This window comes from Hippocampus comes, unplaced genomic scaffold (genome assembly GCF_001891065.2).
Source record: "Hippocampus comes isolate QL1 unplaced genomic scaffold, H_comes_QL1_v1.1 scaffold151, whole genome shotgun sequence".
Lineage (NCBI taxonomy): Eukaryota > Metazoa > Chordata > Actinopteri > Syngnathiformes > Syngnathidae > Hippocampus > Hippocampus comes.
The window spans coordinates 927,516-955,111 of record NW_017805591.1 but is presented as its reverse complement, the minus strand read 5'-3'; the positions used below and the strand labels follow the sequence as shown (position 1 = coordinate 955,111).

Here is a 27,596-nt window from a genome sequence, read left to right as displayed (position 1 = left end):
AAAAAAAAAAAAAAAAAAAAAAGTGAAAGTCACGTCTTGCACTTGTCGCTTCTATTTTTAGGGGATTTATTTTGAATTCAGGCCAAATTCTGTCCTTGTCAAGTCTTTCATGTTACCTGTGGTGTCCCGGCAGTTTTCAGCCGGCAGAACCCAGGAATGAGCAAAGCTGACGGCGTTCTTCGTCACGCGTCCGTTGGAAGTGCGGTATTCCTGTCTTATCTCACCATCGGCCTTTCCGCAGAGTCCACAAGTCTGTCCCTTAATCCAGTCCGCCACTTTGATCTGCATGGAAAGAATGGAATCAACCATTTTTGTCATCTGTAAAGTAGATCTAGTGATCATCAACTTAAAATGAGCTATGAGCTACCTTCCAAGAATTTTTGTCAAAGTAGACTTCGTGGAGTCCCAGGCTCGGGGCGTAGACAGAGATGCCATCTTTGTTTGGTCTGATCTCAATTTTAGCTAGAAACACAATTGAGAATTCCCTTGTTGCAATGGGTAATGCAGTGAAAGGATTGGAGAGTTTTTGTTCTTTCAGCAGTGTGACAATGTTCACGGTAATAACGATGACTAACCTGTTGGGTGCTGATATGGCAGATGACTGGTAGGCACCTCCCTTCCATTAACCTTCACAACCACATTAGTGTCCCTCAAGTACAGGTCGATATCACTAAGAAAGTGAAAGTAAGGTTGGGTTTGTTTTTTTTTTTTTTGCATCATCATTGCTCAGTTAGCGCAACCTATTCTTATTTCAACTTACATGTCAGCGATTTTAACGTTAATATGGTTGTGCACGTTATCATCCTTCCTCAACAAGACCATGAACTTCATTTCCTCGCTGCAGTCCTGAGCCAGAATTTGGTAGCAATACTGAGGCATCTCGTTTTTGTACTTCCTGTTGTTGAACGTGGTCACGGTGTCTCGAATGGAACTACATTCGGCTGAATGGAAGAAGAATAGAAGACAGTTTGGTACCTGAACAAGTATTGCGCGGCGCAAGTTTTTTTTAAGCACTGTTATATACTACCTGCTGCGGCCTTGGAGATCAAGTAACGGACTTTATCAGCCAGGTCATCAAAAGGCGTGAGTCCTGTTATCTCATCCAAGGGCAAAGCAAGGGGGAGACGCAAAGCCAGTTTATAGATGCTGCGCTGTAAACAGAAGAGTACACTTGTGAGGAATCGTCTTTTGAAACGAATCAGAACCGCTGCACTGATCATACTGTTGGCGTCTTGAAAATCAAATCCAAGGTCCTTTCAGATGTTGCGGCCACTGTGAATGACAACTGATCCACACTGTTGTTGTCCCTGCTTCGGATGAAGCTTTCCAATACGTAAGCAGGAATGTAGTCATACGCCCTGTGGTGGAAGATTTTAAAACAGATATATTTACGGGGATAGAAAAAAAAAAAAAAAAAACAGTCTTTGCGTTGCTCGCATACTTCTTTGCGTAGCGTTTGAAGACAACCGGCAGTTGATTCCATGTCATTCTGAGGCGAGCTGCTGGACTTGGACCAAGTAGACCAGTCTCAGCGGTGACTGTCAAGTCATACTGTTTGCATGCCTGTCCCCAAGCTATTTTGGCCTTTCAAGACACAACAAATGGCATGTAGCTTTTGATGCTGAACTGGAAATGTGGGAAGAGAAGTTTTCTTACAGTGGCTTTGTGCTTGCTGAGCAAAACGCCATCAGCACAGAGCCTCCAGTTGTTATCAGCAGCCAGGGCAGCCAGGATTAGCTGAAGTCGAGCATTAGTCTTGTCTGCGTAGCCAGTGATTTGGTATCCCTGGAGCTTGCCATCGGTCCTCACAGCTTGCAGGATGACAGCAAAGGCAGGAGCATTTTCAGTGCCAAGGAATTTGTTCTGAGAAGAAAATCAAACAAAAACCACAATATTTAGCCAAAGGATTTGAGGTGTGAATGCTCATCATGCTTCAAAAGTTTCACCTTGTTGTAGATGGCCTCGAAACTTGAGGCACTGCTTCTGCTCTTTTGAGACGACGAGCCAGCGTGGAACTGCAATAACATAAGATGGTGAGAATTACATCTGGATCTTCATCATTGTGCCCATGCACCGTGCTCACTTACCATCTTGTGGTTTTGCTGGAAGGTGCGCTTGTTAACCCGCTATCAGGAAAAGATGAAAACAATTCAGAAATTCCACAGTTGTCCACTCAAACCAAAAAGTCTGTTTTTAACACGTTTTTACATTTGAAGTGCGACGACTGGAACGGGAGGAACGAGAGCTGGCGCTAAAGAGAGATTCCAAACTGGAGGCAGAGCTGCTCTTAGCAATATGCTGCTATTGCTGCTGCTTCTTCTTTTGCTGACGGTCCTTCTGCTGCTCCTCCTGCTGCTGCTGCTGCTGCTGCTGCTGCTGCTGCTGCTGCTGCTGCTGCTGCTGCTGCTGCTCCTGCTGCTGCTGCTGCTGCTACTTTTGCTGACGCTGCTTTTGCTGCTGGTGCGTCTGCTGCGGCTGCTCACTGAAGATGAAGAGGACTTGCTTGAAGAAGAAGAGGAGGAAGAAGAGGTGCCATTCAGAAGTTTCTTGAGCTTCATCAAGACTGGTCTTCCCTCGATGACTTCGTCTTCAGCCAGGTTGATCTTCTTGATGATTTTCTCTGCGGCCTTTGGTCCGACTTGAACCAGCATCTCCAGTCTTTCAATGGATTCATCTTCATCTGAGATTAACATTAAATTAGATGTTAATTGAATCTACTCTAAGTACGGTGTTTTCATAATTCTGTTACTTACTCTTCTTCACTGACAAAGAGGCAGAGTGATTTCCAGCCATTCTGTACAATGGAATGTCCTTGACAAAAGCAGCGTTGTCGGTGGCAACCCTGAAACAGCCTCTCAGTCCAGTTCCGTAAACTTGGAAACTGTACTTTTTAGAAAATGCTCTCCTTCTGATAGGGTGAACATCTCTTGCCATATCCCGAAGGATCTCTGAGGATGCAGCCTATCGAAAGGAAAAGACGGGTAAAAGCAATCAATATTTTTCCACGCGCGTCTTGCTGCCTAACATTGAAAGCTTACCGAAACAGACCCAGAGGAAGATTTTGAGGTGAGGATCTCCTTTGAAGTTGGTCTGGTGTATTCGGCAGGGATGAGAGGGGTGATTCTGGGATTGGGAATGTCTTCAACGTTCCTCACCACAGCAATGCTCTCAACCCTGTCAAAGGATCGAAGTTTTGGTTATCTTATCCCTCTCAAATTGAATACTGTTCTGTGTTTAAACTGAAAGTCAAGTCTTACTCAATAGCTACAACGTGTTCAGGTGCAGAAACGGGGAGAGCGGCAATCTTATATTGACCCTCATTGATATCAACTCTTGCTGAAATGGAGGCTGGTACAATGGAGTTGATCTTGGCTCTTGAGAGGACAGCAGCCTGGAGAATTGCAGTGTTCACACCCATCACAGCAAACATGTTTGCAACAACGCTAGAAAGAGAGGATGTGGTTCAAATGTTAATATCCAAAGGATAAATTTTGATTCAATTGTCAGCCTTCCTGTGCACCTTGGTTTGATGTCAACCATAAGCTCAATGTTGGTCTTCAGGAGATGGCGGAACTGGATGGGCTCTGGCAGGGCTGGAGTTGCAGTTGCCTTGACTACCAGAAAGTACAGTTTTAGTTTTTCTCTTTGGTGAAAAAAAACAACAACAACAAACAAAACATCAGAAATAAATAACGTAGTTTGAAAGTCACTACATACTTTTACCAACCGCAACAGCCACAGCAGCAGTGTACAGGCCTAGCTCCATTGGGAATCCAGCAGCCGTTGGCATGATGCGCCTCACTTCAGTTGCCAGTACGGGCTTTGCAACATGGAAAGAGGCTCCTGACAGTAGAGATTTGATAACGTCCCGACCAAGATCCTGAACGGATGGACCACTGGCCAGCTGTGCAGAAAAAAAAGTATCTTAATGCAAATGCATTCGTAAAAATGTTAAACCTTTCTTTAAGACTTGAACCCCCTCAGTTCATGTTAGTAAATCTGACAAGCTTTCAACACAACACTACCGTAATGGCCTGCTTAATCAAGTCTTGGTTAATGTCAGCGAAGGCAATTTCTTGTCCGAAGAACTTGACATAGATGGAGGCGAGAGGCTTGCTGTTGGGCATGGCCCTCCAGTCAGACAGCTGTAACAACACAAAAAAAAAAAAAAAACGGCAACTTTGGACACACCTGCATTGTATGACATCTAGTTATGTCCATCTAGAATTGCGCTGATAACTTACGGCTTTGATAACACGCTTCATCTTGGTGATCCTGTTCACATCATCAGCTAATGCATGGCTTTTCAGCAAAGCCTCCTGGAGTCCCTCAGTTCTCACTCCAACCTAGCAAATTATCACCAATGTCAAAGTGAATTTATACACCAGTCATTCAAAGTAAGGGGACTTCAGAATTTTACCTCAAAGATATCAGCAGCGGCTCCAGCAATGTAGGCACTGGTCTTAGCCACGATGGCTCTTGGCAAAAGGGTGGCAGCATCATTGATGTAGAAAGTACTGACGGCAGCACCAAGCATAAAGGGATCTGGACAAACGCATTTAATTAGCAGAAATAAGGAATGTAGGGCCATGTGAAATACCGTATAGCTCTTACTGCTGTACAAGTCCATCTGAATGGCTCTGCTAAAGCGGAGGCTCAGTCTTTCGAACTTCTTGCTCAAGATTTTGACTCCGACACTGCAAGCAGCGGCACTGTAACGGAATTTCATGAACATTAGCTTGTGCAAGACAAATCTGACCGTGTGTCTTGAGAGGGCTTTTACATGGAAGCATGGTTGGGGGCAGTGCTTCTGGTCAGGGACTTCATGTGAGAGTAGGTGAAGCTGGCCACCTGCAAATTCTCCTCCATCTTCAGAAGATTTGCAAGACTTGTCACTAAACCCACTGCTGGGCGAGTCTCGAAGATAACGATGCATGCAAGCATGCGGAGCTCAGGATGAAGAGCCTTATCCATATACAGCTGAAGAGCCATTTCCTGGACCTGATTTTGGGTAGACGTGTACAAAGTACTTTGTGAAGACTTTATGACTTATTGGAGAATAGGAATGAAACCTTCAAAGATTATCTCAAGTAGAGGCAGCATCAACTCCTTTGTCAAAGAGTTTTCGTGTGAGTGTGAGGCATTGACAACATACCAGTCTTGGTTCCTTCTTGGCGATGTTCCTCAAGGCCATGATTGCCTCAGCGTGAACTCTGGTTGGTAGACTTGTAGCCGCTGTGCCATGAATGGGAAGGACTTTTGTGATCGGTTTCAGGCTCATTGGATGGCCAGCATTACTCAACACCTTCAAAATGGAAATCATTTGCCATGTTTCGCCCTTGGAGACAGACTCCGCAAGAAGGGTGTGGATGGGCTGTTTGAGAAAAGGACAGCATTGATTCACCTCTCATTCGGGAAGAGAACTAACCAGGCAAAAATAGTTCATGTTAAGGTCATTTCACCTTGACCAGTTCAACGGGGCAGACTGGCTTGTCGGCACAATATTTAGAAACCATGGTGCCGTAGCCAAGTAACACAATCTCATTCAGAACGGGGTTGGTCTTTATTTTGGGGTTGACCCTCAAGCTCTGAAAAAGACAGATCCGGAAATCATTAATGTTTCATGAAAGAACAGCGTTAGAAGTGCGGGGGTATAGCTTTCCTCACATCAAACAGCTGAATGGCCTCATGGTTGGCTGTCACCATATGAACTGATGCAATCAAAGCTTGAGCGACCTCAACGGTGCTGAGTTCCGCAGCCTCAAATCTCTGAATGATAAATCTCAGTGCAACAGGAGTTCCAACGGAAGGAAGCGTATCCAAGATCCATTGCCTGGAGGGTACGAGTAGATAAGTTGCATTGTCTATTCTTTATCACTCAAATGTTGATGAAAATGTTACCTGTATGCAGGGTTTGTCTTGTGCTGCCTCCAGACCATTTGCAGATCTTCAAGTTTGGCCATACGAAGGAGTTGAATGAACTCCCAAAATCTGAGAGGGGCATCATCATGGACTCTTTCCACATTGTTGGCAACTATATGACTTAGAACCGCCTCTATCTACAAAGAAATGAAGGTATATCGTCAAATATCCTAGGAAAATCCCATTTCTCCTTGTAGACCCAAAGAAGTCGAAAAAGGTACCTGAGTTTGGAGGTTGGTGACCTTCACAAGCTGGATGGGTGTTTGCAACAGCTCGGTGGAGAACTCATACTGGACGGATCCACGTTGACGATACTCAGCCTTTACGGGCATTAAGGGACTATTCTGCACCTCAACGAAAACCAAATGTTGCCTAGGAAATAGTGAGATAAAAATATGAATTCACTGCCTGGTAGTCTCCGAATTTTGACATAGATATGATTCTCCTTTTCCATACTTGGTCTCCATTTGAGTAGCTCCATTCATCTCTTTGAAAGGTGTGAACTGAATGACTTCATTCACAGATGCGTCCAAGATCATGATACCGTTGGGAACTGACTTCAGAACGTAGTTGTATGCGGTTGCACCTTTTACGGTCTTGGAATCCTGGAAGACAAACGGTAGCCTTAGCACACTACCCTTTTATCTTCCATGAAACCTCTTTCCTTCCATGACAAAGACTGATCATGCAATTACCCGCTGACACTTAGCACATGTCTCAGTGTAGGCCAACCCGATGTCCTTCACAATCCTTTCCTGACAGTGGTTCAGATCCCTGGTCTTTGTCAGGAGGATGCGTTCAGCCTTATCGTCTTCAGTGATGGCATAGAAAGTTTTGCACACACCCTGAGCTCCGGCCTGAAGGCAAAAGATGACATTTTATAAAACTCTGTGACGGATGCATAAGCAACGCTGACTGCCTCTTTGGGTTTACCTCCTGCATCTCGTAGACATTCTGTGTCTTCTTTACGTTGAGCTGCAGGACACTCAGGATACCTCTGTAGATGTTCAGCACCATGACCGAGACTCCCTCGGGCGCGAACATTTTTCCGACAACACCATTGGAGTACTCAAACTTGATGGGGATCATAAGTTGAGGTGCCAGGACCGAAGTCAGCTTGGTGGCCGGAGTAAAAGCATCCTTTGGCCAAACACCACTGTACTCGAAGAACTCAGGTTCGGCAAGCTACAGTTACAGACATGTAAGTAAATTATTGTGCTTTTCCCACTTGGGTGTTGCTTGAGTATCCTACTGATCTACCTCACCTTGAGCATGAGCATGTTGTGTTCAATGGCGCTGATTAAAACTTTGCTTCTCACTTTGAGTCCAGCTCTCCCCAGTCCTTCCTCAGGGAGACCGCCGAGGAGCCATGTCTCATATTTGTACACATATGTCTTACCAGCAGCAAAGTCAGGAGCTTGAAGAGTCAGAGTGTTGATTGGCACATGCACAGGTAACAACACATTGGCATACAGTACAATTGACTTTTGTGAAAACATAGCTCATTTTCTACAATCGTTGTATATTGGCGTTGCAATGAAATGCTTGTATCTCTCCATTTGTTATCATACGTATATTTTATATTTATATTTACTCAAAACATAACGAACATCACTTTCTCACAAATTTATGAGTAGTACAGGGATGATCTACTGGAAAAAATACAATTTTATACTCACCGAAGTTCTGTTGACAGGCTGAAAATAAACGAAACAGAAATGCACAACTGATATAGTTTATCAAAATTTACAATTGGGCTCAAAATGCAAACATGAAGTAGACTTTTTTCAATTAACAATAACCGATTTTGATGGGTGTTTCATGGTTGGATGGATATATGGATGGATATCAAGGTAAATAAATCAATAAATAAGCAAAGATCATTAAAGAATAAAACATTAAAATGTACAAACTTTGAGGTCGAACAGAATAGAAAAAAAATGCATTCTTAAAAGTGAAAGATAGCATTGGCACAACCGGCACTTACCCGCAAGGGCCAGAGTCAGGGCAAGCACAACCACTCTCATGGCTGATGGGTCGTACTTGTCGGCACTCACAAGCAGCCTTTTATAGCGAAAACTTGTGCTGCCCACCTATTTACTTGGTCAAAGTCAAGCATCATTTGTAAATATTTGCTGTCTTCTTGAATCTGAGCCATCAAACGAAAGTACAAAATTGAAACTTATATTTCATGAATTTTATGATGTATTCATGCCCAAGGCAAATTTTGATGAAAGTTCATTTTTATTGATGGAATGTCCATTCTCGTTGTCACTGGAAATGACAGAATGAATGTAGAACGGATATAATTAGATCAGTTTTTTTTTTTGTTTATAATCCCTCCAAAATTATTGTTATCCTATCAAAAGCATGCTTATCTGCTCCCAATGTATTGATTCACTGACTTTATATGGCACAAAGCAAATAGTAATAATATCATAATAATAATGATAATAATAATTTGAATATACCGGCATGTATGTATGTATGTATGTATGTATATATATATATATATGGATCCTGGTGACTATATACACACACACATATTGTCATCACCAGGATCCATTAGAAAAGTGTGAGACATATGCTTTGAATAAATAATAAATGATGTGTAAAATCTAACTTTAGCCACTTTCTTGTTTCAGTCTTATAGATAGAAGATACTAATTAAACAGTTAACATTTCACTCTAACTCAAAATTTGGTCAGGGTATGAATATGGGGCTCTCAACAGAGATTTATTCAAATCAATGTCAAGAAAAGACCAATTTCATCCACAACAAGGGTAATTTATTCCAGAGGCATTTGAACATACTCAAACATTTGGATTGAGTGGATGGTAAGCTGAGTGTATTTATTTCACAGCAGAAAATTAAACATAGACCTCATTTTTATTTGATTGAACTAAATATATTTTAGTTACACTGTAGTGGTTTTATTCGTGAGTTTTCTAACTTTATGATTTATTGCTGTCTGTCACATCAGTGTCACATTGTTGCATTTTGGTTTCAAAGTTCACACCAACAGGGCACAATGACAATGGTTGTTTGCTCACTTTATTTGATATGGTCAGTGTGACCATGATGACATGACATTTTAACAATTGTCAGCGTAGTCCACAAGATACAACATTAAAAAAAAAAAAGAAATCAAGAACACACATCAGAGTAACGTGGACCAACAGAATCGCTTTGATTCTTCTTCCTCATAAGGTTACATTTGCCACTTGTCTCTATAGGCAGCTGTCAGTCATAGGGTCTTTCGTGGACCAATCGAATCTCCTTGACGCCTTGGGGAAGCACACGTGGAAAAAGTATCGGGTGTTTACGCAAGAACAAAGTTAGGCAAACACAAAAAAAGCAATATGACTTTGTGGATTTCCAGTCATCCAGGTCATTCTGCAAAGGCTGAATCAAAAAAACTCAACAAGGGGGGTCGAGTTGTCCCGATTCAACTTTGCATCACACACGAAGGCAAAAAAACAAAAAAAAAACGGTAAATGAGAATTAGAATAACAGCGAGTGCGGTTATGATACAAATAAATGGGCAGCCACACTTAGTGCCCCCCCCCAACACTAACCCCGCATCCCCAAGTACAAAACCGTAGAGCTATTATCATGCATTCATTACGCTTTGCTTTCCAAGACAATAACAAAGTCAAGAAGTGCCAATTTAAGTTTGCAAACTCTTTAGGCTAACATTGTATAAATTATTAATAACAAGAATACAAATGTTTCACAATATCACACATATGTTCATGAGAAGGTTTAAAAAATACCTTACATAAACAGTGATATGGGAAACAAGCAAAAATAAATGTTTCCTACAGTTAACTACAATTACAAATCTGAACCCCAAAATGCACTATAAATTTGGTCTTCACTTTTTTCAGTGCTTTGTACATTTAAACAACTTTTAAGGAACATGAACTGAACAAAACAAAACAACACGTAGCATAACCTGTTGACTCAAACCAACCAACCATTAGGTTGTGCACTGTCATGACCGTCAAGATATAGCTGGTGGCATGGCCATGTTTTGTCAAACTATTTGATTCTGTCCTTTAATTTGTATCTTGTTCTCTCTAAATAAAGTGTGTTAGTTATCCCTTTTAACCACATGTGAGATGATGGCACCTTTGCAATCATCCGTAATGTGAGAATCTGTTTTGTTTGTTTGTTTGTTTTTTATTATCATGAACCTGTCAGGGATAAAACATTGTTTTACTTTGCTCAATGCCCTGAAGGCTTCAGATGCCCCAAGGATATTGAGTACTGTAGAGGTTCCGACTTGATCACAGCTTCTATGACCTATGACATAATGATACAGATAAAAATCCAAAAAGATTAAATCCTTGAGCTTGTTGCATAACTATGAAGATGGGTTGCAACCGAAATTCTCATTTGCCCCATAAAGGTATAAATATTATGTAATCTGTCCTTCGTGAACTGGGGCATGTGTATAATTTATATTAATAGGTGAATAAAACAATATCTTGGAGAAAAAAAAAACAAATCTTTTAAAACATAGCAAACTCTGCCTTTTACTGAGACTTTGCTTTGACGGTTTTGGGCATTGCTCAAATCCGAAGAGGGTAAACCACAAAATATTCAGTGGACAAGACATCATGTCGTTTTGTACAAAGAGCCCAAGAATGTGGTTTGAAAAAAAACAAACTAAAAATCGAATGCTGGTTTTACAAGTCTTATCCAGTAGAGGGTGCCAGTTATTTATGCCACACCTCAGAGAATGCCGCCTTAGACAGTTGCTTCTTTCGCCAATATAAAAAAAAAAACTATCGAGAGTTGAGCAACGACAGACTTATACAGCGTCTGCACCACTGAAGACGCTGCATTGATCCACCTGTCGATCAGCCACTCCATCCAGGACCTCTTCCCTGACTTGTACAGAGGACTCCACCTTTTTCTGACAGAGCACCGGTGTCTCAGATTTGGAGAAGCTGATTCTCATCTCAACCTTTTTGCACTCAGCTGCAAACCACTTCAATAAGAGTTGAAGACTGCCAGCTTGATGAAACCAACTGAATCACATGAGGTCACCAAACCGAACCCCCACGTCTCTACGTTAAGGTTATAGACGGAAGTGACGAAGGGCAGTCTTGGCGGAGTCTGACTCTCACTGTAAACAAATTTGACTTCCTGCCGGCATTGAGCTTGAAAATCTGACACCATTTGTACCCCATAATCCTGAAGCACCCAACTCAGAACTCCCCAAAAGACACAGTTGAACACCTTCTCCAAGTCTATAAAACACGTGTAGACTGAGCAAACTCTCAAAACACACCAGTAGACTGTGCTGGAGGTGTAGAGTTTGTCCACAGTTCCAAGGCAAGGACAAAACCCACTCTGCTCCTTCGGAATTTGAGCTTTTCCAGTCCTTCCTCTCCAGAACCACTGAAAAACTCTTACCGGGGAGCGTGAGGAGTATCATCATCCTGCATTTGGAATAGAACCTCCAGTACTCTTTCTTCAAAAGGGGTACCGCCATCCCGCTCTGCAAGGTGATAGCCACTGTCCCTGATGTCCACAGGATGTTGCAGAGGCATGCCAGCCAACATAGTCCCACAACATCCAGAGCCTTTAGGAAACTTTACAAAATTACCCTCACCGATGGTCACGAACTGTGTGTCATGAGCGAAAAAACAAGACCCCGAATCCAAGCGGGCTCGCCAAATGAGTTGCCTCGGGCATTTGATTAGGCTGCCTCCTGGATGCCTCCCCGGTGGGGTGTTCTAGTTACGTCCCACGGGAAACAGGCCCAGAGTTTGACGACTGGCTTGGGATTGCCTTGGGATTTCCTTGGAAGAGCTGGACGAAGTGGCCGGGTCGAAGGAAATCTGGGCTTCCCAGCTAAAACTGCTGCCCACACAACCCGACCCAGATATAGCAGAAGAAAATGGATGGATGGCCTCAAGGTTAGATTTGACTTTTCCAAGAGGCCTTTGACTCGCAGTAAACGTTTGAAATGTGCAGTAGTTCTTCTTCACTGCCATCGATGAAAGATGGGGCGCAACTTTGAAAGAAAATTTGCAAAGACTGGTTGCGAGGTCACTCTCAAGCTGACTTGGTGCGATCATCCTTACTCAGTACAGAGAAGGGAAAACATAACTTGATACTCTTAAGATAAGAGCTCACTCGCTCACTCTCCCTAGGTCTAAACTGCTGAGTCCCCTGAGCCATTCAACCGAATGTAGAGTAGACAGACACTCGTTCATCCAATCACATTCAAATACCTTCAAAGTATGGTCAGAATTTTTGTATATATGTATAAACAGACTTTGGTCTGAAAGGCAAGACAAGGAAAGGAAATTTCAGAAGCGATATGTACAGACAACAATCAATACACACATATCTTACAAAAATAATAAATGAAGAATGTGAGCAAAGAAAAAAAACTGCTACACCTGAAAAGTAAAATATGTTCATGTTTGCATTCTGATGTTTTGTTTGTAATATTATTCTTTTTTACATTGTTACATCCTCAACATGTTCGGATGGGGGCACAATGGCGGGTACGCTGATTGACATTTCTGTGTCACAGTTCTGAGATTCTGGGTTCAAACTTTGGTGTGGGCCTTACTGTGGAGAGTTTGCACCTGGTGCTTGTGCCCGTGTGGATTTTCATGATGTACTGCGGCATGTTAGGTTCATTGAGGAGTGTAAATTGAGAGTGTGAATGGTTGTTTGTCTGTTCAGTAGGTGCCTTGAAATTGACTTGCAACAGATCCAGTGTTTGCCTCACATCTCACCCAGTCAGATAGGATCGATTCAAGCTCACTTACGGCTGGATGGTTGATACAGTGCGTAGATTGAACAACCCCGGTGAACAAATGAATCTCGTTTGTCTTGTTTCTAAACAGCTAAACACATAAATTCCACACATCACACAGGTCTGCGGTTTAAGTTCACACTTTATTGTGATTGGGAGTAGTCGAATTCATGGAAATAAAAGTAGTTGGATTGATTAGGCACACTGAGGTGTGCAACGGCAGGCTAGGTGGGCTTCGGTTTTTTCTCTCAGGTCCACACTCTTCTCAAAGATGCCGTTCATACCCTCAGAACGGTTCAGACGGGAATCTGAAACGGTATGCGGGTGGTCAGCAGTGAAGAACCTTAAATCGCCATCTTGTAAAGATTTTTGTGGACTTACCAACAGGCAGGCAGTGGAAGCCGACTGAGACATTGGTGGTTCTCAGCGGCATGCAGCCAGGCAAGCAGCGCAGCACGGGCTCGACAGAGAAGCACTTGGACTCTTGGCCGTGCACTGTCATCTGCTTCTCCAGCTTCACAGACTCAAGCTTCATGTAACACTCTGGGAGAGGTTGGCACGTATCATATCAAAAACAAAAAAAAAATATCCTTAATCATTAGGCCAATTTGATTTTACAACCATTTAAGCTCGGTGGGGGGAATTTTGGCCAGGTACAGATGTCAGTCATAGTGTGTGTATTTTTTTAAGATTTAAAAAAAAAAAAAATCTTGACGATAGAAAGTTCTCATCATATATTATCATCATTGAAATGTTGACATATTCTCATACCATTTTTTTTCTGTTTCTAATTCAACATTGTTTTTACAGCCAACAGAGAACTTCCATTTCCTAAAATATGAATCTTCCCAATGATCAGCAAAGGGTCTCCCTTAATAATTATATAATCTGGTCAAATAAATGAATAAATGTATAAAATAAAATTCTGTATTTAAAAAAATATTCAAAAACATTAAAAAAGACTGAGTCTAGAATGAAGCCCCCCCTTTTTTTTTAAACCCAAATTGTACTGTATAATTCAATATGGTAAATAACAGGGATCTTTAAAATGTTTTTAGGAATCTCGACTGGTCAAAACAGAACCGAAAGTAATAATTTTATGTAAACAGCATATTATTGGTATATTTCATGAAGTGAAGTTACCAATGACAAAATCTTACAAAAATCCCCACCTAAAGGTTCATTAAATTTGCATTAACACAACTAAAATGCTTTGTTTGGGGGGGCCGAGGGAAATGAAGCAAGGTGGACTCAAATGGTGAGGGTAGAATCCAGGAGGTTCATGGACAAGTCAAGTGCAATGAATTTACCTGAATTATCCCGGCAACTCTCAGCGGGCAGAACCCAGGAATGAGCGTAGCTGACTGCGTCCTTGGTCAAACGTGTATTGGGTGTACGGTACTCCTGTCTGATCTCCCCGTCGGCCTTTCCGCAGAGTCCACAGGTCTGTCCTCTCATCCAGTCCACAACTTTAACCTAGACAAATGAACATTGTGAGCAGGGTTACTTTCCTGTATGTGGTCGCTGCGTTGGACCTTGAATTGACTACCCTCTGGACGTTGACGTCAAAGTACACTTCCTGAAGACCGTGTTTGGGAGCGTGGAGAGCGATGCCTTCACCGCTCCGTCTGATGTGAATGTCAGCTGAAACAAACGCACCAAAGCCAATGCTCATTAAATGTTGAGTTACACGGATGACTTCCAAGAGGAAGAAAAAGCAAACCTGTTGGATGATGGTATGGCAGTTGACTGACGGGGATTTCTGCTTTATTAACCTTCACCATGGCAACGCGGCCGTTCTGGTACATTTCCACTTCGCTGATAAAAAAACAACAAAAAAAATAAATACGTGAGTAATACTCACTTTGTGGCTTTGCCGTGTTCGTTTTTGGTGATGAACACTCGCTTACATATCTGCAATCTTCACAATGAGCAAGTTGTGTTTGTGTTCTTCATCTCTCTTCAACAGAACAATGAATTTCGCCTCTCTGGTGCAATCCTGAGCCAAAATCTGCGGGCATGAGTGAGGCATCTCTGCCTTGAACTTCTTGTTGTTGAATGTGACCACAGTGTCCTCGGTTACGTTGCACTCAGCTGGACAAAGTAAGAAAATCCAATCATTTAATATATAACACATGTGTTAAAGAACCACTGGCTGAATTTGAACTTCGGGGCTTCAAGACTGTTTATGTCCGATAATTAAACTCATCAAGCAAGCGCCAACCACAAAATGTATACGTGAGAGAGTCTACAGGCCTTTGCATCAAATTCAGTCGCTCTTTTTTCAAAAATGTTTTATTGTCATTTTGATGTTCATGGTCGTTAGTTGACATATTAGACTTTTTTTTTTGATTCATTCGTCTAATTTCCTGAGCTAAGCCCCATAAAGGGAAAAGGATGTTTTTACCTGCATGAGCCTTGCTGACCATGTAGGAGATGGTGTCAACCCAGCTGTCCTGGTACGGCAGCAGCTCCGATGTGGTGTTTCCAATGGGCAGAGAAATGGGGATAGGCATGCCTTTCTTGTAGATGGTCCTCTGTAAATAATAAGTTGTGATACGGAATCTGAGCATGATGAAAAATACTTTTTTGACGGTACCTTTGGTGTTTTGAAGACAATATTCAGGCTTTCTTCTGAAGCAACCGCTACTGTTAGTTTGATCTCATTTTGAACATTCTTGACCTTTGCCTGGTTAATTCCAGCCTCCAGAGCGAGTCTTGAAATGTAATCAGACAACCTGAACATTATCAGAAAAGGAAAAAAAATAAATAAATCAACACGCGCCCCTCGGATAAACTAAAACATTTGAAATGTGCACACGACTGTGACTCTTACTCATGGGCATAGTATTTCACGTTCTTCGGAAGTTTGTCCCAAGTCAGCTTCAAACGGAATGCTGGCTGTTGATCAACAATACCTGCTTCAACCGAGATCTGAGTCACATATTGCTTGCAGTCAATACCCCAGGCAACTCTCCCTTAATAATTATATAATCTGGTCAAATAAATGAATAAATATATAAAATAAAATTCTGTATTTAAAAAAATATTCAAAAACATTAAAAAAGACTGAGTCTAGAATGAAGCCCCCCCTTTTTTTTTAAACCCAAATTGTACTGTATAATTCAATATGGTAAATAACAGGGATCTTTAAAATGTTTTTAGGAATCTCGACTGGTCAAAACAGAACCGAAAGTAATAATTTTATGTAAACAGCATATTATTGGTATATTTCATGAAGTGAAGTTACCAATGACAAAATCTTACAAAAATCCCCACCTAAAGGTTCATTAAATTTGCATTAACACAACTAAAATGCTTTGTTTGGGGGGGCCGAGGGAAATGAAGCAAGGTGGACTCAAATGGTGAGGGTAGAATCCAGGAGGTTCATGGACAAGTCAAGTGCAATGAATTTACCTGAATTATCCCGGCAACTCTCAGCGGGCAGAACCCAGGAATGAGCGTAGCTGACTGCGTCCTTGGTCAAACGTGTATTGGGTGTACGGTACTCCTGTCTGATCTCCCCGTCGGCCTTTCCGCAGAGTCCACAGGTCTGTCCTCTCATCCAGTCCACAACTTTAACCTAGACAAATGAACATTGTGAGCAGGGTTACTTTCCTGTATGTTGTCGCTGCGTTGGACCTTGAATTGACTACCCTCTGGACGTTGACGTCAAAGTACACTTCCTGAAGACCGTGTTTGGGAGCGTGGAGAGCGATGCCTTCACCGCTCCGTCTGATGTGAATGTCAGCTGAAACAAACGCACCAAAGCCAATGCTCATTAAATGTTGAGTTACACGGATGACTTCCAAGAGGAAGAAAAAGCAAACCTGTTGGATGATGGTATGGCAGTTGACTGACGGGGATTTCTGCTTTATTAACCTTCACCATGGCAACGCGGCCGTTCTGGTACATTTCCACTTCGCTGATAAAAAAACAACAAAAAAAATAAATACGTGAGTAATACTCACTTTGTGGCTTTGCCGTGTTCGTTTTTGGTGATGAACACTCGCTTACATATCTGCAATCTTCACAATGAGCAAGTTGTGTTTGTGTTCTTCATCTCTCTTCAACAGAACAATGAATTTCGCCTCTCTGGTGCAATCCTGAGCCAAAATCTGCGGGCATGAGTGAGGCATCTCTGCCTTGAACTTCTTGTTGTTGAATGTGACCACAGTGTCCTCGGTTACGTTGCACTCAGCTGGACAAAGTAAGAAAATCCAATCATTTAATATATAACACATGTGTTAAAGAACCACTGGCTGAATTTGAACTTCGGGGCTTCAAGACTGTTTATGTCCGATAATTAAACTCATCAAGCAAGCGCCAACCACAAAATGTATACGTGAGAGAGTCTACAGGCCTTTGCATCAAATTCAGTCGCTCTTTTTTCAAAAATGTTTTATTGTCATTTTGATGTTCATGGTCGTTAGTTGACATATTAGACTTTTTTTTTTCATTCATTCGTCTAATTTCCTGAGCTAAGCCCCATAAAGGGAAAAGGATGTTTTTACCTGCATGAGCCTTGCTGACCATGTAGGAGATGGTGTCAACCCAGCTGTCCTGGTACGGCAGCAGCTCCGATGTGGTGTTTCCAATGGGCAGAGAAATGGGGATAGGCATGCCTTTCTTGTAGATGGTCCTCTGTAAATAATAAGTTGTGATACGGAATCTGAGTGACACTGATAAAGCATGATGAAAAATACTTTTTTGACAGTACCTTTGGTGTTTTGAAGACAATATTCAGGCTTTCTTCTGAAGCAACCGCAACTGTTAGTTTGATCTCATTTTGAACATTCTTGACCTTTGCCTGGTTAATTCCAGCCTCCAGAGCGAGTCTTGAAATGTAATCAGACAACCTGAACATTATCAGAAAAGGAAAAAAAATAAATAAATCAACACGCGCCCCTCGGATAAACTAAAACATTTGAAATGTGCACACGACTGTGACTCTTACTCATGGGCATAGTATTTCACGTTCTTCGGAAGTTTGTCCCAAGTCAGCTTCAAACGGAATGCTGGCTGTTGATCAACAATACCTGCTTCAACCGAGATCTGAGTCACATATTGCTTGCAGTCAATACCCCAGGCAACCCTGGTCTGAAAAATGGAATCGTCAGATGCCAGCAGTTAGCCGTTGTTCCAAGTCATGAGTCAGAATATATCAGATATTGCACTGTTACCATCAACTTGTGGTTGCTCAGCCTCACGCCGTCAGCACAGATTCTCCAGTTGTTGTTTTCAGCCAGATTGGCGAAAATGATCTGCAGTCGAGAAGTCTCTTTGTCAAAGTAAGCTGCAATCTGGTATCCTTGTTCCTTGTGGTCGGCTCTCACGGCACGGATGAGGATGGTCACAGTTGGTCTGAGAGTCTTAGAGAGGTACCTAGCCTACAAAAACAAGAAGATTTGTTTTAAGAAAACGCTTTTTTTCCTCCCAAATGAATGCATGTGCTTGGTATTGGTATGCGACTCACCTTATTGTAGATGGCCTCAAAACTTTGGGCACTGCTCTTGCTGTTGCGAGAAGTTGAAGAGCGGGAATGCTGCAAACAAGAAAAATATTTACTTGGCTGAGGGAAAGTCCTTCATATTGCGTTTGTGCAACGGGAAATACCTGGTGGATGTGGGTCTTGGTAAAATTCATGTTATATAGTTCCTGCTGCAACGGTAAAACATCATTATTAGTTTACTTTTTAGACTCAATGTGGTGGTGCTTTTAGTAGTTTGTGTCTCACTTTGGAACGAGAACTGGACAAAGATCTTAGGCTGCTGCGGCTGCTGGAGGAGACGCTGCTGGAGGATTTGCCCGAACGAAGGCTGGATCTGCTCCTGGAGGATTTGCTTGAACGAAGGCTGGATCTGCTGCTAGAGGATTTACTTGAAACAAGGCTGGATCTGCTGCTGGAGGATTTTCTAGAGGCGTTTCTTGGCTTGGATGTCTTGGTAATCGGGTCGAGAATGTCAGCCACCTTGCGAGTTTTGCGAGAGGAACTCGAAGAGCTCTTGGATGAGGTAGCAAGGCTTGACCCGCTGGAGCGAGAGCTGCTAGAACTGGAGCTGCTGGAGCTGGAGGAAGTGCGGTTCTTCATACCAGGAGCAAGGATCTTCTTCAGTTTCATCAGGACATTTCTGTCCTCGAGTATGCCCTCATTTTGACTCAGGTCAATGACTTTGATGATCTTTTCCGCTGCTTTCTCTCCAACCTGAATCTCAATTTCAACCTTCTCGATGGCCGGTCCAGAAGCTAGAACCAAAGACAAAAATGGACTTTTGAGTAACCACCATTTGCAATTTTTAGTCACCACCATTTGCACCAGTGGCTTCATTCATTCAACTTGCCTGGTGTAACCTCAATCAAAACTGAATGTTTCCCGACGACGGCATACAGTGGAGCGTCTCGGATGAAAGACGCATTGCGAGATTTGAACACAGCGCATGCCTTGATTCCAAAGGTTTCAAGTTCTCCACACAGCTTTTTCTCAAAGTCCTTGATGAGTTTGCTCATTTTGCTTGGTCGGTCAGTGATAAGCTCCGATGACTGTAACGGCATAAACGAGAGAACAATATTGCTTTGCAGAAAGGTGGTTAAACGCAGTGAACCAGGATTCAAACTCACTTTAGCATCAGCCATCGAGGAAGGCATCCTGGCAGACCAGGATGAGCTCTTCTTTGAGTAGTCTGATGTAAATTCGTCTGGAATCATTGGCGTTATCTTAGCAGCGGCAAGATCTTCCACATTTCGAGCAACAGCAAAAGTCTCAACTCTGTTCGGATGGAGCAAAAAAAGAGAACGTCAGAAATTACAAACATCAGTGAAGTCAGTTGAATATGCCAGGAAGATGTGCATACAGTGCAGATGCAATCTTATTGATGCCCTGGACAGGTAAGAGGTCAAACTTGAAGTTGCCCTTGATCATGTCAAGTCTCGCTTCGAACTTCGCTGGGAGAATAGTGTGAACTTTGGCTCTTGAGACCACGGCTGCCTGGGCCAAAGGTGTATTCACACCCATGACTGCATAGGTGTGCATGGAAACGCTGCAAGACACAGATTTTTAGAGTTAACCGGTTGTGGCATAGTGTGTGGGGTTGTTTTGTGCATTTTAGCGCATTTTTGTATTGTCACTTTACCTTGGGGTAAAAGCGGCCCTCATGCTGATGTCAGATTTAAGAAGTTGGGAAGGATGGAAATTCTGACCTATAGGTGGTGACACAGTGGCTTGGACTGTGGAAAAGAGGTTGAGTCAGTGGACCTGTAAATCTGTTTTCCGCTTGAGTGATATTTAAACAGGGGACCACCTTACATTCAATGGCCGCAGTCAACACAGAAGCAGTGTAAAAACCGAGTTCCATCGGCAGACCGACAACAGTGGGCAAGATGCGACGAACCTCAGCAACCAGCGTTGGCTGAGCGTAATTAAATTTCACGCCAGCCAGCACCTGATCGAAAGCCTTCCTTCCGTAAGCCTGAACTTCGGGTCCGGTGACAAGCTGATGACAAAATATGACACGTAGACTTCAGGCTTTGTGGTATGACCATTACGAGGCCTTCGCCCAACATGCATTGTCAGAAGGCACGTACCGCCATGACCTGATCAACCAACGCTTTGTCTGCACTGGCAAAGGCAATCTCCTGTCCGAAAAGTTTCACGTGTGCTGAGGCTAGGGGCTTGCTTGACGGCTGGGCCCTCCACTCGGAAAGCTGCGATTGAGATGCAGAGGGAAGCGCAAACATATGAATGATGTGCTTTCTGTGCTGGTCATGTGCCATCGAAAGATATCCAACAGATCACGGGAACTTACAGCCTTGAGAGCTCTTTGCATCTTGGTGATCCTATCGGTGTTGTCAGGAAGCTCTTGGATCTTCAGAAGGGCTTCCTGGATGCCCTCAGTTCTCACTCCAACCTGAGAAGGTGAATATTATTGCACTGCTGAATATTCTTGATCAAAAACAACAACTGCGATTGGTTTAATAGTACCGCAGTGTATCATGTGCCACCCTAGAATCCATACTTGTGGAATAGCTGAGGGCCTCTTATATTTACCTCAATGACATCAGCATATGCTCCTGCCAAATAGGTGCGAGCCTTGGCCATGATGGACCTTGGCAAAACAGTTGCAACGTCATTCACATAGAAGGCACTGGCAGCAGCACCCACCATCCAGGGGCCTGCAGAAACAAGGTGGGAGCCACCAATTCACTGAGTGGCAAAGGTTCTGCGTATATTCATACTCTGGCAAGGTCTTACTGTAATAGCCGTCAACAAGGAGCGCTCTGCTGAAGCGATAGCTCAGTCTATTCAGCTTGGGGCTGAGGATTTTCACAGCAACATTGCAGGCTGCGGCACTGCAAATAGAAGGAAATTTCAAATGAAGTGGCGTTGAAGAGCCACAATAGATATAGGACCGCTTTTAAAGTACTTACACAGGAACAAGATCAGGAGTGGTGGACCTTGTCATGGCCTTCATGTAAGAGTAGACCAAGCTGGCAACCTGGAGATTTGGTTCTTTCAAGACTGCGTCAGCAAGGGCAGCCACCAGACCCATGGGCAGTTTGGTCTCAAACAGCACAATGGCAGCAACCATACGGAGCTCTGGGTGAAGATCTCTTTCCATCAACAGCTGAACAGCGATACCCTGGACCTAATTCACACAAGCACACCGTTGCTCGTAACAAAATAGCCGCCAAGATTTTTGGTGATTGAAAGGAATCAGATCGTCACCATTTTTGGATCTCTCTTTGCAATGTTCCTCAGGGCCAGAACACCTTCGATGTGAACTCGCAAAGGCAGGTCAGCAGCAGCGCTGCCAAAGTGAGGTAAGACCTTCAAGATTGGCTTGAGGCTGCTAGGATGCCCTGCATTACCTAGAACTTTGAGAGTGACAATTATTTCCTTAATATCACTCTTGGCAAGAGCCCGGGCAGCCCAGTCATGGATCGGCTGTGGAGGCAAATAAAAACATACAATCATGCTGATGTTACAAGTACAACAGATATCGTTGGAGTAAAGCAAAAGTACCAAGCCATCATACCTTGATGAGGTCCACTGGGCAAGTTGGGTTCTCTGCACAGTATTTATAAACCAGACTGCCATAGCCTAGCGCAATAACCTCTTTCAAAACCGGAGTTTCCATCACTTTCTGGGTCTCAGCCAGCTCCTGAATTGAAGTGAATAGATGAAAAAAAACACATCACAAATGCTGAATTTCATGTGTCGCAATTACTCAAGACAGCATGTAATAGTGACTTGCCCGTAGGATTCTGATGGCCTCCAAGTCAGCGGTCACCATGTGCACGGCGACCATCAATGACCGAGTCGCTTCAGCAAAGGTCAGCTCACCAGCAATGAATTGTTCCTTGATGAACCGCAGCGCAACATGAGTGCCAATGGCAGGGACGGTATTCAGGATCCATTCTCTGGAAGACAGGAATATCGTCGGTAAGTCATTATTTGGGTCGAGATTGAGTATATTTTAAGTCCGTGGTGTAACTACCTGTGAGCCGTGCGCGATTTGTACTGCGACCAGAGTGCCATGATACTCTCATATTTGGCCGAACGCAACACCTGGATGAGCTCAATGAACTTCAGAGGTGCCTCTTCATGCACTTTGGCCACGTTGTTGTTGACCAGGTTGTTCAGAATCTCAACAATCTGTGAATCAAAAAGTGAAGTGTGTGGCTGCCGGGTGAAGAAGAAAACGTATGGTCATCATTTTTACTGAATTACCTGAGCCTCAGCATTGGTAATCCTCAGGAGCTGAATGGGTGTCTGAAGCAGCTCGCTGCCAAACTCGTACTGCAGACTTCCGCGTTGGATGTATTGGGCTCTGATGGGCTCCACTGGAGCTTTCTGGATCTCCAGGAATTTCAAGGATTGCCTATGGGCCGACACTCTTTATTAAAAGAACTCACCCTTTTGATGGTCGCATCTTTTTTCTTTTTTTTTTTTTAATTTGAAGTCCATACTTAGCCTCCATCTGGGCAGCACCGTTCAGGATGTTGACGGGAGAGAATTGAATCAGCTCAATCGAAGACGCCTCAAGGATCAGAGCACCTGTGTCTGATGGTTTCATGACAGAGTCAAATGCGGCTGTTCCTTTCAGGGCAGTGCCTCTCTACATTAAAAAAAAAAAAAAAAAAGATATTAACACTACAATATATCACAGCGTGGGTGATAAGTGACAACTTGCGCTTTACCGTTTGACACTCAGCACATCTTTCTGTATAAGCCATGCCGATATCCTTGACAATTCTCTCCTGGCAGTGGTTCAGGTCCTTGGTCTTGGTCAAATGGATGCGCTCAGCCTTGGCATCCTCAGTGATCACGTAATGGGTCTTGCACACACCCTGTACGCCAGGCTATCCCACCACAATCAAAGGCTCAAAGTTAGTGAACGTATAATGAAATAAATAATGAAAGTAATTAGTTATACCTCCTGAAGCTCATAGACATTCATCGTCTGCTTGATGTTCATTTGGAGGAGGTTGAGGAGTCCCCTGACGATGTTCAGCACGGAGGTAGAGACGCCAGCAGGGGCAAACACTTTGCCTACAACGCCATTAGCGTACTCGAACTTGAGCGGTGTCATGAGTTGAGCTGACAGGGCTGAAGTGAGCTTAGTGGCTGGGACGAAAGCGTCTTTGGGCCAGATGCCGCTGTACTCAAACAGCTCTGGATCCAGGAGCTACAAGGGAAAGAGACGGAGTTGTCACCTAGTCTTGTGCCTGAAGAAAATGTATTTATGCTGACACAGGTGTGGTTGCTACCTTCAGTATGAAGGTGTCGGCAGTCAATGCACTGATCAGAACTTTGCTCCTAATTTTGAACCCAGCCCGAGCCAGACCCTCCTCGGGAAGTCCACCCATAAGAAGGGCTTCATATTTGTAGGTGTATGTCTTTCCAGCAGCAAACTCTGGGGCTTCAAAGAGACACAGTGATGCTTATTAGTTCGAGTATCAATCAAAAACATTTTCCCCATTTTTAGTAAGGATTTACTTACTAATTTTGACCTGGTGACCAGCTGAATGAAGAGCGGAAACAGAAATGAAGAATTATTATACATTCAAAAACAACCAGAAATTTTGAAACACTTTTCCAAAAGCAATGACAAAGTGTAAATTCTCTATCATGAAAATGCAAAAACAACTCCTCTTAAAATTCTCACTTTGAAGTTGAAACAGCAAAAAGACATACCCACAAGGGCCACAACCAAGGCTAGCACGAGCACCCTCATGGCGATGGATGTGACTGACCCATGTCGGATGCTCCTTTATAACGGCGCTTCTCTGCTGCGTACACAAGCCAAAACCAAGTTTGATTAACCAGGCATCTATCTGTCAATGGTGTTATCTTGCCCCGGCCACAGTGGTTGAGCAAACAAGGCAAATAAAAGATGTCACAAATAAAACGAGTCAACTCAACCTGACTTTTGCCTTTGGAAGTTCTCAAGTTTTTTTTTTCCTCCTTTAAACAGAATTTCTTTTTACATTTTAGTATCACAGTTCTGTGTTTTGATTTTAGTGATATTATTACACGTTGAAATACAACAACCATTTAAGGCATTACCTGCAATGCTGAGGTTATATTTGATGAGTTATTACACGGAGAAAAAAAATGTCATTATTGTGGGTGTACTTTACAGTAATTTCACAGTGTATTTCGGAAATAGCTACATCGTTAATTTAGTGGCAGTCCAGTTGTACAACACACACACACACACACACACGCACACACACACACACACACACACACACACACACACACACAGGATTAATCAAGAAGTGCACAGTGGCTCACATCTAATTTTCTGGGGCCCCCTGTTTTAGATTGTAATAATTTCAAAAAGCAAACTACACTTACAAATGCTCGTGAGCAGAAGACAAACAACTTTGGCAGACAGGTTTCACTGTTGGGATAAAATGTCATTCCAGCCTGACCTCAAATGTTGTCACAAACTCTGCCATGAACTGCAAACTTTCCAGTGCCAATAATCCAAGCTGACTTGACTGCAAAGGATAACTTTATTTAATACCTGATCACAACAAACACCATAATCTTTTCTCATGTGATACTAGCAGGGGTGTCTCACCACAATCTACGCCAACTTGCCAACAATCAGTATTTTTGTGTTTGAGAGGGAGGGTAGGGGGTTGATAACCGTACAACATATTAAAAACGTAAAATATAGTGAGTAACTTAACCCATCATCTGTTTGAAATGGGCTTTCCTGTCAGATGGTAGTGAGGATATTCTCCGGGTACTCCGGTTTCCTCCCACATTCCAAAAACATGCATGACAGGCTGACAGGCTGATTGAACACTCAAAATTGTCCCAAGGTGTGAGTGTGAGCGGAGATGGTTGTTCTGTGTGCCCTGCGATTGGCTGGCAACCGGTTCAGGGTGTCCCCCGCCTACTTCCCGAAGACGGCTGGGAGAGGCTCCAGCACCCCCGGCGACCCTTGTGAGGATAAAGCGGATTAGAAAATGGATGGATGGAAATATATATATATATATATATATATATATATATATATATATATATATATATATATACACATACATACACACACATTTATTTATTTATTTGCAGAGAAGAGTCCAACACTTCTTTCCTGAGTATAAGAGCTCGAATTCGGAGCATAGCACATGAGAAGCATTGTCTAAAATGTTATTGGCCTGTTGAATAAAGTCCACGATCAGCTCAAGGTTGTGTTGGCTGTAACAGAGCATCAGCTGCTCCGTTTCCTGTCCATACGCAGACTCGTCAGTCTTTGAAGAGGCCGTTGATTGTGTGACGGCTGGGTGCGTTGAGGTTGTGGTTGTTCGTGTAGACTCGTCTACACTGTAGAAAAAAAATGAAGAAAACCCGACCATGCATGCATGTAAGGTGTTTTTAGCCCACAAAAAAGCGACCATGTATAGGAAGGCGTTTTTAGCCGAAAAAATCGACCATCTATGGGAAGGCGTTTTTAGCCGAAAAAACAACGACCATGTATAGTTGGGCGTTTCTAGCCCCAAAAACGAACACGTATAGTACGGCGTTTTTAGCCCCAAAAAACAACCATGCTGTATAGTAAGCCGTTTTTAGCCGAAAAGAAATGACCATGTACAGTAAGGCGTTTATTTACCCAAAAATCAACCATGTAAAGTAAGGCGTTTTTAGCCGAAAAAAATGGCCATGTATAGTCAGGCGTTCTTAGCCGAAAAAAACCACCATCTATAGTAAGGCGTTTATAGCTGAAAAAAACGACCATGTATAGTAAGGCGTGTTTAGCCGAAATAAACCACCATGTATAATAAGGCGTTGTTTTACCCAAAAAATTAACCATGTATAGGAAGGCATTTTTTAACCAAAAAAATCAACCATGTAAAGTAAGGCGTTTTGAGCTGAAAAAACCCGACCATGTATCGCAAAGCAATTTTAGCCGAAAAAAAAGACCATGTATAAACACTGGAAGGCATAAGGCGTTTTTTAGCCATAAAATCAACCATGTATAGTAAGGCGTTTTTAGCCGAAAAAAAAAAACCATTCACAGTCAGGTGTTTTTTACCAAATAAATGGACCATGTAAAGCGTTTTTAGCCGAAAAAAACGACCATGTATAGTAGGCGTTTTTAGCCGAAAAAACGACCATGTATAGTCGGGTGTTTTAACCCGAACAAAACGACCATGTATAGTTAGGGGTTTTTAGCCGAAAAAAAACGACCATGTATAGGAAGGCGTTTTAACCCGAAAAAAACGACCACGTATAGTAAGGCGTTTATAGCCGAAAAAAATGACCATCTATAGTAAGACGTTTTTAGCTGAAAAAAAAAACGACCATCTTTAGTAAGGCGCTTTGAGCCAAAAAAAACAACCATGTATAGTAAGACGGTTTTAGCCAAAAAAACGACCATGTATAGCCAAGCGTTTTTCGCTGAAAAAAAATGACCATGTATAGTAAGGCGTTTTTAGCCGAAAAAAATGACCATGTGTAGTAAGGCGTTTTTAGCCGAAAAAAAACGACCATCTATAGTAAGGCGTTCTTAGCCGAAAAAAACGACCATCTATAGTAAGGCGTTCTTAGCCGAAAAAAACGACCATGTCTAGCAAGGCATTTTTAGCCGAAAGAAAAGACAATGTATAGAAAGGCGTTTTTAGATGAAAAAAAAACGACCATCTATAGTAAGGCGTTTTTCGCCCGAAAAAAACGACCATGTACAGCAAGACATTTTTAGCCCAAAAAAATGACCATGTATAGTAAGGGGTTTTAACCCGAAAAAAACGACTATGTATAGTAAGGCGTTTTTAGTCGAAAAAAAGGACCATGTACAGCAAGACATTTTTAGCCGAAAAAAACAACCATGTATAGTAAGGCGTTTTAACCCGAAAAAAACGACTATGTATAGTAAGGCGTTTTTAGCCGTATAGTAAGGCATGTTCAGCCGAAAAAAATAACCATATATAGTAAGGCGTTTTTAGCCGAAAAAAGCCGAAAAAACGACCATGTATAGTAAGGCGTTTTAGCCGAAAAAAAACGACCACGTATAGTAAGGCGTTTTTAGCCAAAAAAAAACGGCCATGTGTAGTAAGGCATTTTCAGCCAAAAAAAAAGACCATGTATAGTAAGGCGTTATTTTGCCAAAAAAAACGACCATGTATAGTTAGCATGGGTTCAAACCCCGCTCAGTGATGTGTTCCCAGTGACAGTCTTCCATGTAGAAGAGGCTTTTTAGCCACAAACATGTGGAAGGCATTTTTTTGCCCCGGAAAAACGACCATATATCGTCACGCATTTTTAACAAAAAAACAAAAAAACACCATGTTTCTAAAAACGCCTTACTATACATGGGCGTTTTTTTCGGCAAAAAACGCCTGACTATACATGGTCGTTTTTTTGGGCTAAAA

General features: G+C 42.7%; 3 protein-coding genes across 6 annotated transcripts in view; all 3 read right to left on the bottom strand.

The window, feature by feature from the left end:
- Window positions 1-2,141, bottom strand: part of LOC109522081 (vitellogenin-like) — a 17,916-nt gene extending 15,775 nt beyond the window's left edge. Inside the window, exons 1-10 of one of the 2 annotated variants that reach the window (XM_019880357.1) lie at window positions 2,088-2,141; window positions 1,947-2,015; window positions 1,657-1,863; window positions 1,442-1,584; window positions 1,223-1,358; window positions 1,028-1,151; window positions 761-941; window positions 576-670; window positions 368-462; window positions 35-282 (exon numbers count right to left, since the gene is read on the bottom strand). In XM_019880357.1, the coding sequence (XP_019735916.1) occupies window positions 67-282; window positions 368-462; window positions 576-670; window positions 761-941; window positions 1,028-1,151; window positions 1,223-1,358; window positions 1,442-1,584; window positions 1,657-1,863; window positions 1,947-2,015; window positions 2,088-2,090 (1,269 nt within the window). In that variant the 5' untranslated portion in view covers window positions 2,091-2,141 and the 3' untranslated portion in view covers window positions 35-66. Of the gene's footprint in view, window positions 1-34; window positions 283-367; window positions 463-575; window positions 671-760; window positions 942-1,027; window positions 1,152-1,222; window positions 1,359-1,441; window positions 1,585-1,656; window positions 1,864-1,946; window positions 2,016-2,087 lie in introns of those variants that run through there. The other variant, XM_019880358.1, reaches the window with a different exon arrangement.
- The window catches only part of LOC109522080 (vitellogenin-1-like), a 16,439-nt gene extending 8,445 nt beyond the window's left edge, over window positions 1-7,994 (bottom strand). Inside the window, exons 1-22 of one of the 2 annotated variants that reach the window (XM_019880355.1) lie at window positions 7,910-7,994; window positions 7,602-7,619; window positions 7,188-7,339; window positions 6,856-7,107; window positions 6,618-6,779; window positions 6,379-6,527; window positions 6,144-6,294; window positions 5,902-6,059; window positions 5,668-5,833; window positions 5,463-5,588; window positions 5,156-5,374; window positions 4,784-5,001; window positions 4,615-4,712; window positions 4,421-4,545; window positions 4,245-4,346; window positions 4,026-4,145; window positions 3,718-3,904; window positions 3,521-3,614; window positions 3,258-3,443; window positions 3,039-3,174; window positions 2,754-2,961; window positions 2,410-2,680 (exon numbers count right to left, since the gene is read on the bottom strand). In XM_019880355.1, coding sequence (XP_019735914.1) covers window positions 2,410-2,680; window positions 2,754-2,961; window positions 3,039-3,174; window positions 3,258-3,443; window positions 3,521-3,614; window positions 3,718-3,904; window positions 4,026-4,145; window positions 4,245-4,346; window positions 4,421-4,545; window positions 4,615-4,712; window positions 4,784-5,001; window positions 5,156-5,374; window positions 5,463-5,588; window positions 5,668-5,833; window positions 5,902-6,059; window positions 6,144-6,294; window positions 6,379-6,527; window positions 6,618-6,779; window positions 6,856-7,107; window positions 7,188-7,339; window positions 7,602-7,619; window positions 7,910-7,949 — 3,338 coding nt within the window. In that variant the 5' untranslated portion in view covers window positions 7,950-7,994. Of the gene's footprint in view, window positions 1-2,409; window positions 2,681-2,753; window positions 2,962-3,038; window positions 3,175-3,257; window positions 3,444-3,520; window positions 3,615-3,717; window positions 3,905-4,025; window positions 4,146-4,244; window positions 4,347-4,420; window positions 4,713-4,783; window positions 5,002-5,155; window positions 5,375-5,462; window positions 5,589-5,667; window positions 5,834-5,901; window positions 6,060-6,143; window positions 6,295-6,378; window positions 6,528-6,617; window positions 6,780-6,855; window positions 7,108-7,187; window positions 7,340-7,601; window positions 7,620-7,909 lie in introns of both variants that reach the window. The other variant, XM_019880354.1, reaches the window with a different exon arrangement.
- Window positions 7,995-12,834: 4,840 nt separating this feature from the next.
- On the bottom strand, window positions 12,835-23,981 carry LOC109522093 (vitellogenin-2-like). Of its 2 annotated transcripts, none has more exons than XM_019880379.1 (34): window positions 23,905-23,981; window positions 23,711-23,731; window positions 23,478-23,629; window positions 23,144-23,395; window positions 22,908-23,069; window positions 22,677-22,825; window positions 22,438-22,588; window positions 22,205-22,362; window positions 21,962-22,127; window positions 21,743-21,868; window positions 21,433-21,651; window positions 21,135-21,352; window positions 20,959-21,056; window positions 20,755-20,879; window positions 20,513-20,614; window positions 20,292-20,411; window positions 20,014-20,200; window positions 19,841-19,934; window positions 19,562-19,747; window positions 19,329-19,476; window positions 19,052-19,250; window positions 18,448-18,956; window positions 18,327-18,371; window positions 18,187-18,255; window positions 17,894-18,100; window positions 17,668-17,810; window positions 17,431-17,569; window positions 17,225-17,354; window positions 16,728-16,911; window positions 16,541-16,635; window positions 16,367-16,461; window positions 16,128-16,293; window positions 13,092-13,253; window positions 12,835-13,018 (listed from the first exon to the last, which is right to left on the bottom strand). In XM_019880379.1, the coding sequence occupies exons 1-34, from the start codon at window positions 23,942-23,944 to the stop codon at window positions 12,906-12,908; spliced, it is 5,130 nt and encodes a 1,709-aa protein (XP_019735938.1). In that variant the 5' UTR covers window positions 23,945-23,981; the 3' UTR covers window positions 12,835-12,905. The 2 variants fall into 2 exon arrangements, with proteins under 2 accessions (XP_019735938.1, XP_019735939.1); XM_019880380.1 differs by having other exon boundaries at window positions 18,327-18,368.
- Window positions 23,982-27,596: the final 3,615 nt, after the last annotated feature.

Excerpts from the sequence above, each read along its gene's own strand:
- LOC109522093 (XM_019880379.1), bottom strand. The coding sequence starts at position 23,944 with ATGAGGGTGCTCGTGCTAGCCTTGGTTGTGGCCCTTGTGG. Across the intron at positions 20,201-20,291 it reads TGGTTGATCAGGTCATGGCG|CTTGTCACCGGACCCGAAGT; the intron begins GTACGTGCCTTC and ends TTTTGTCATCAG. Across the intron at positions 19,251-19,328 it reads CCTCGATGGCTGATGCTAAA|TCATCGGAGCTTATCACTGA; the intron begins GTGAGTTTGAAT and ends ATGCCGTTACAG.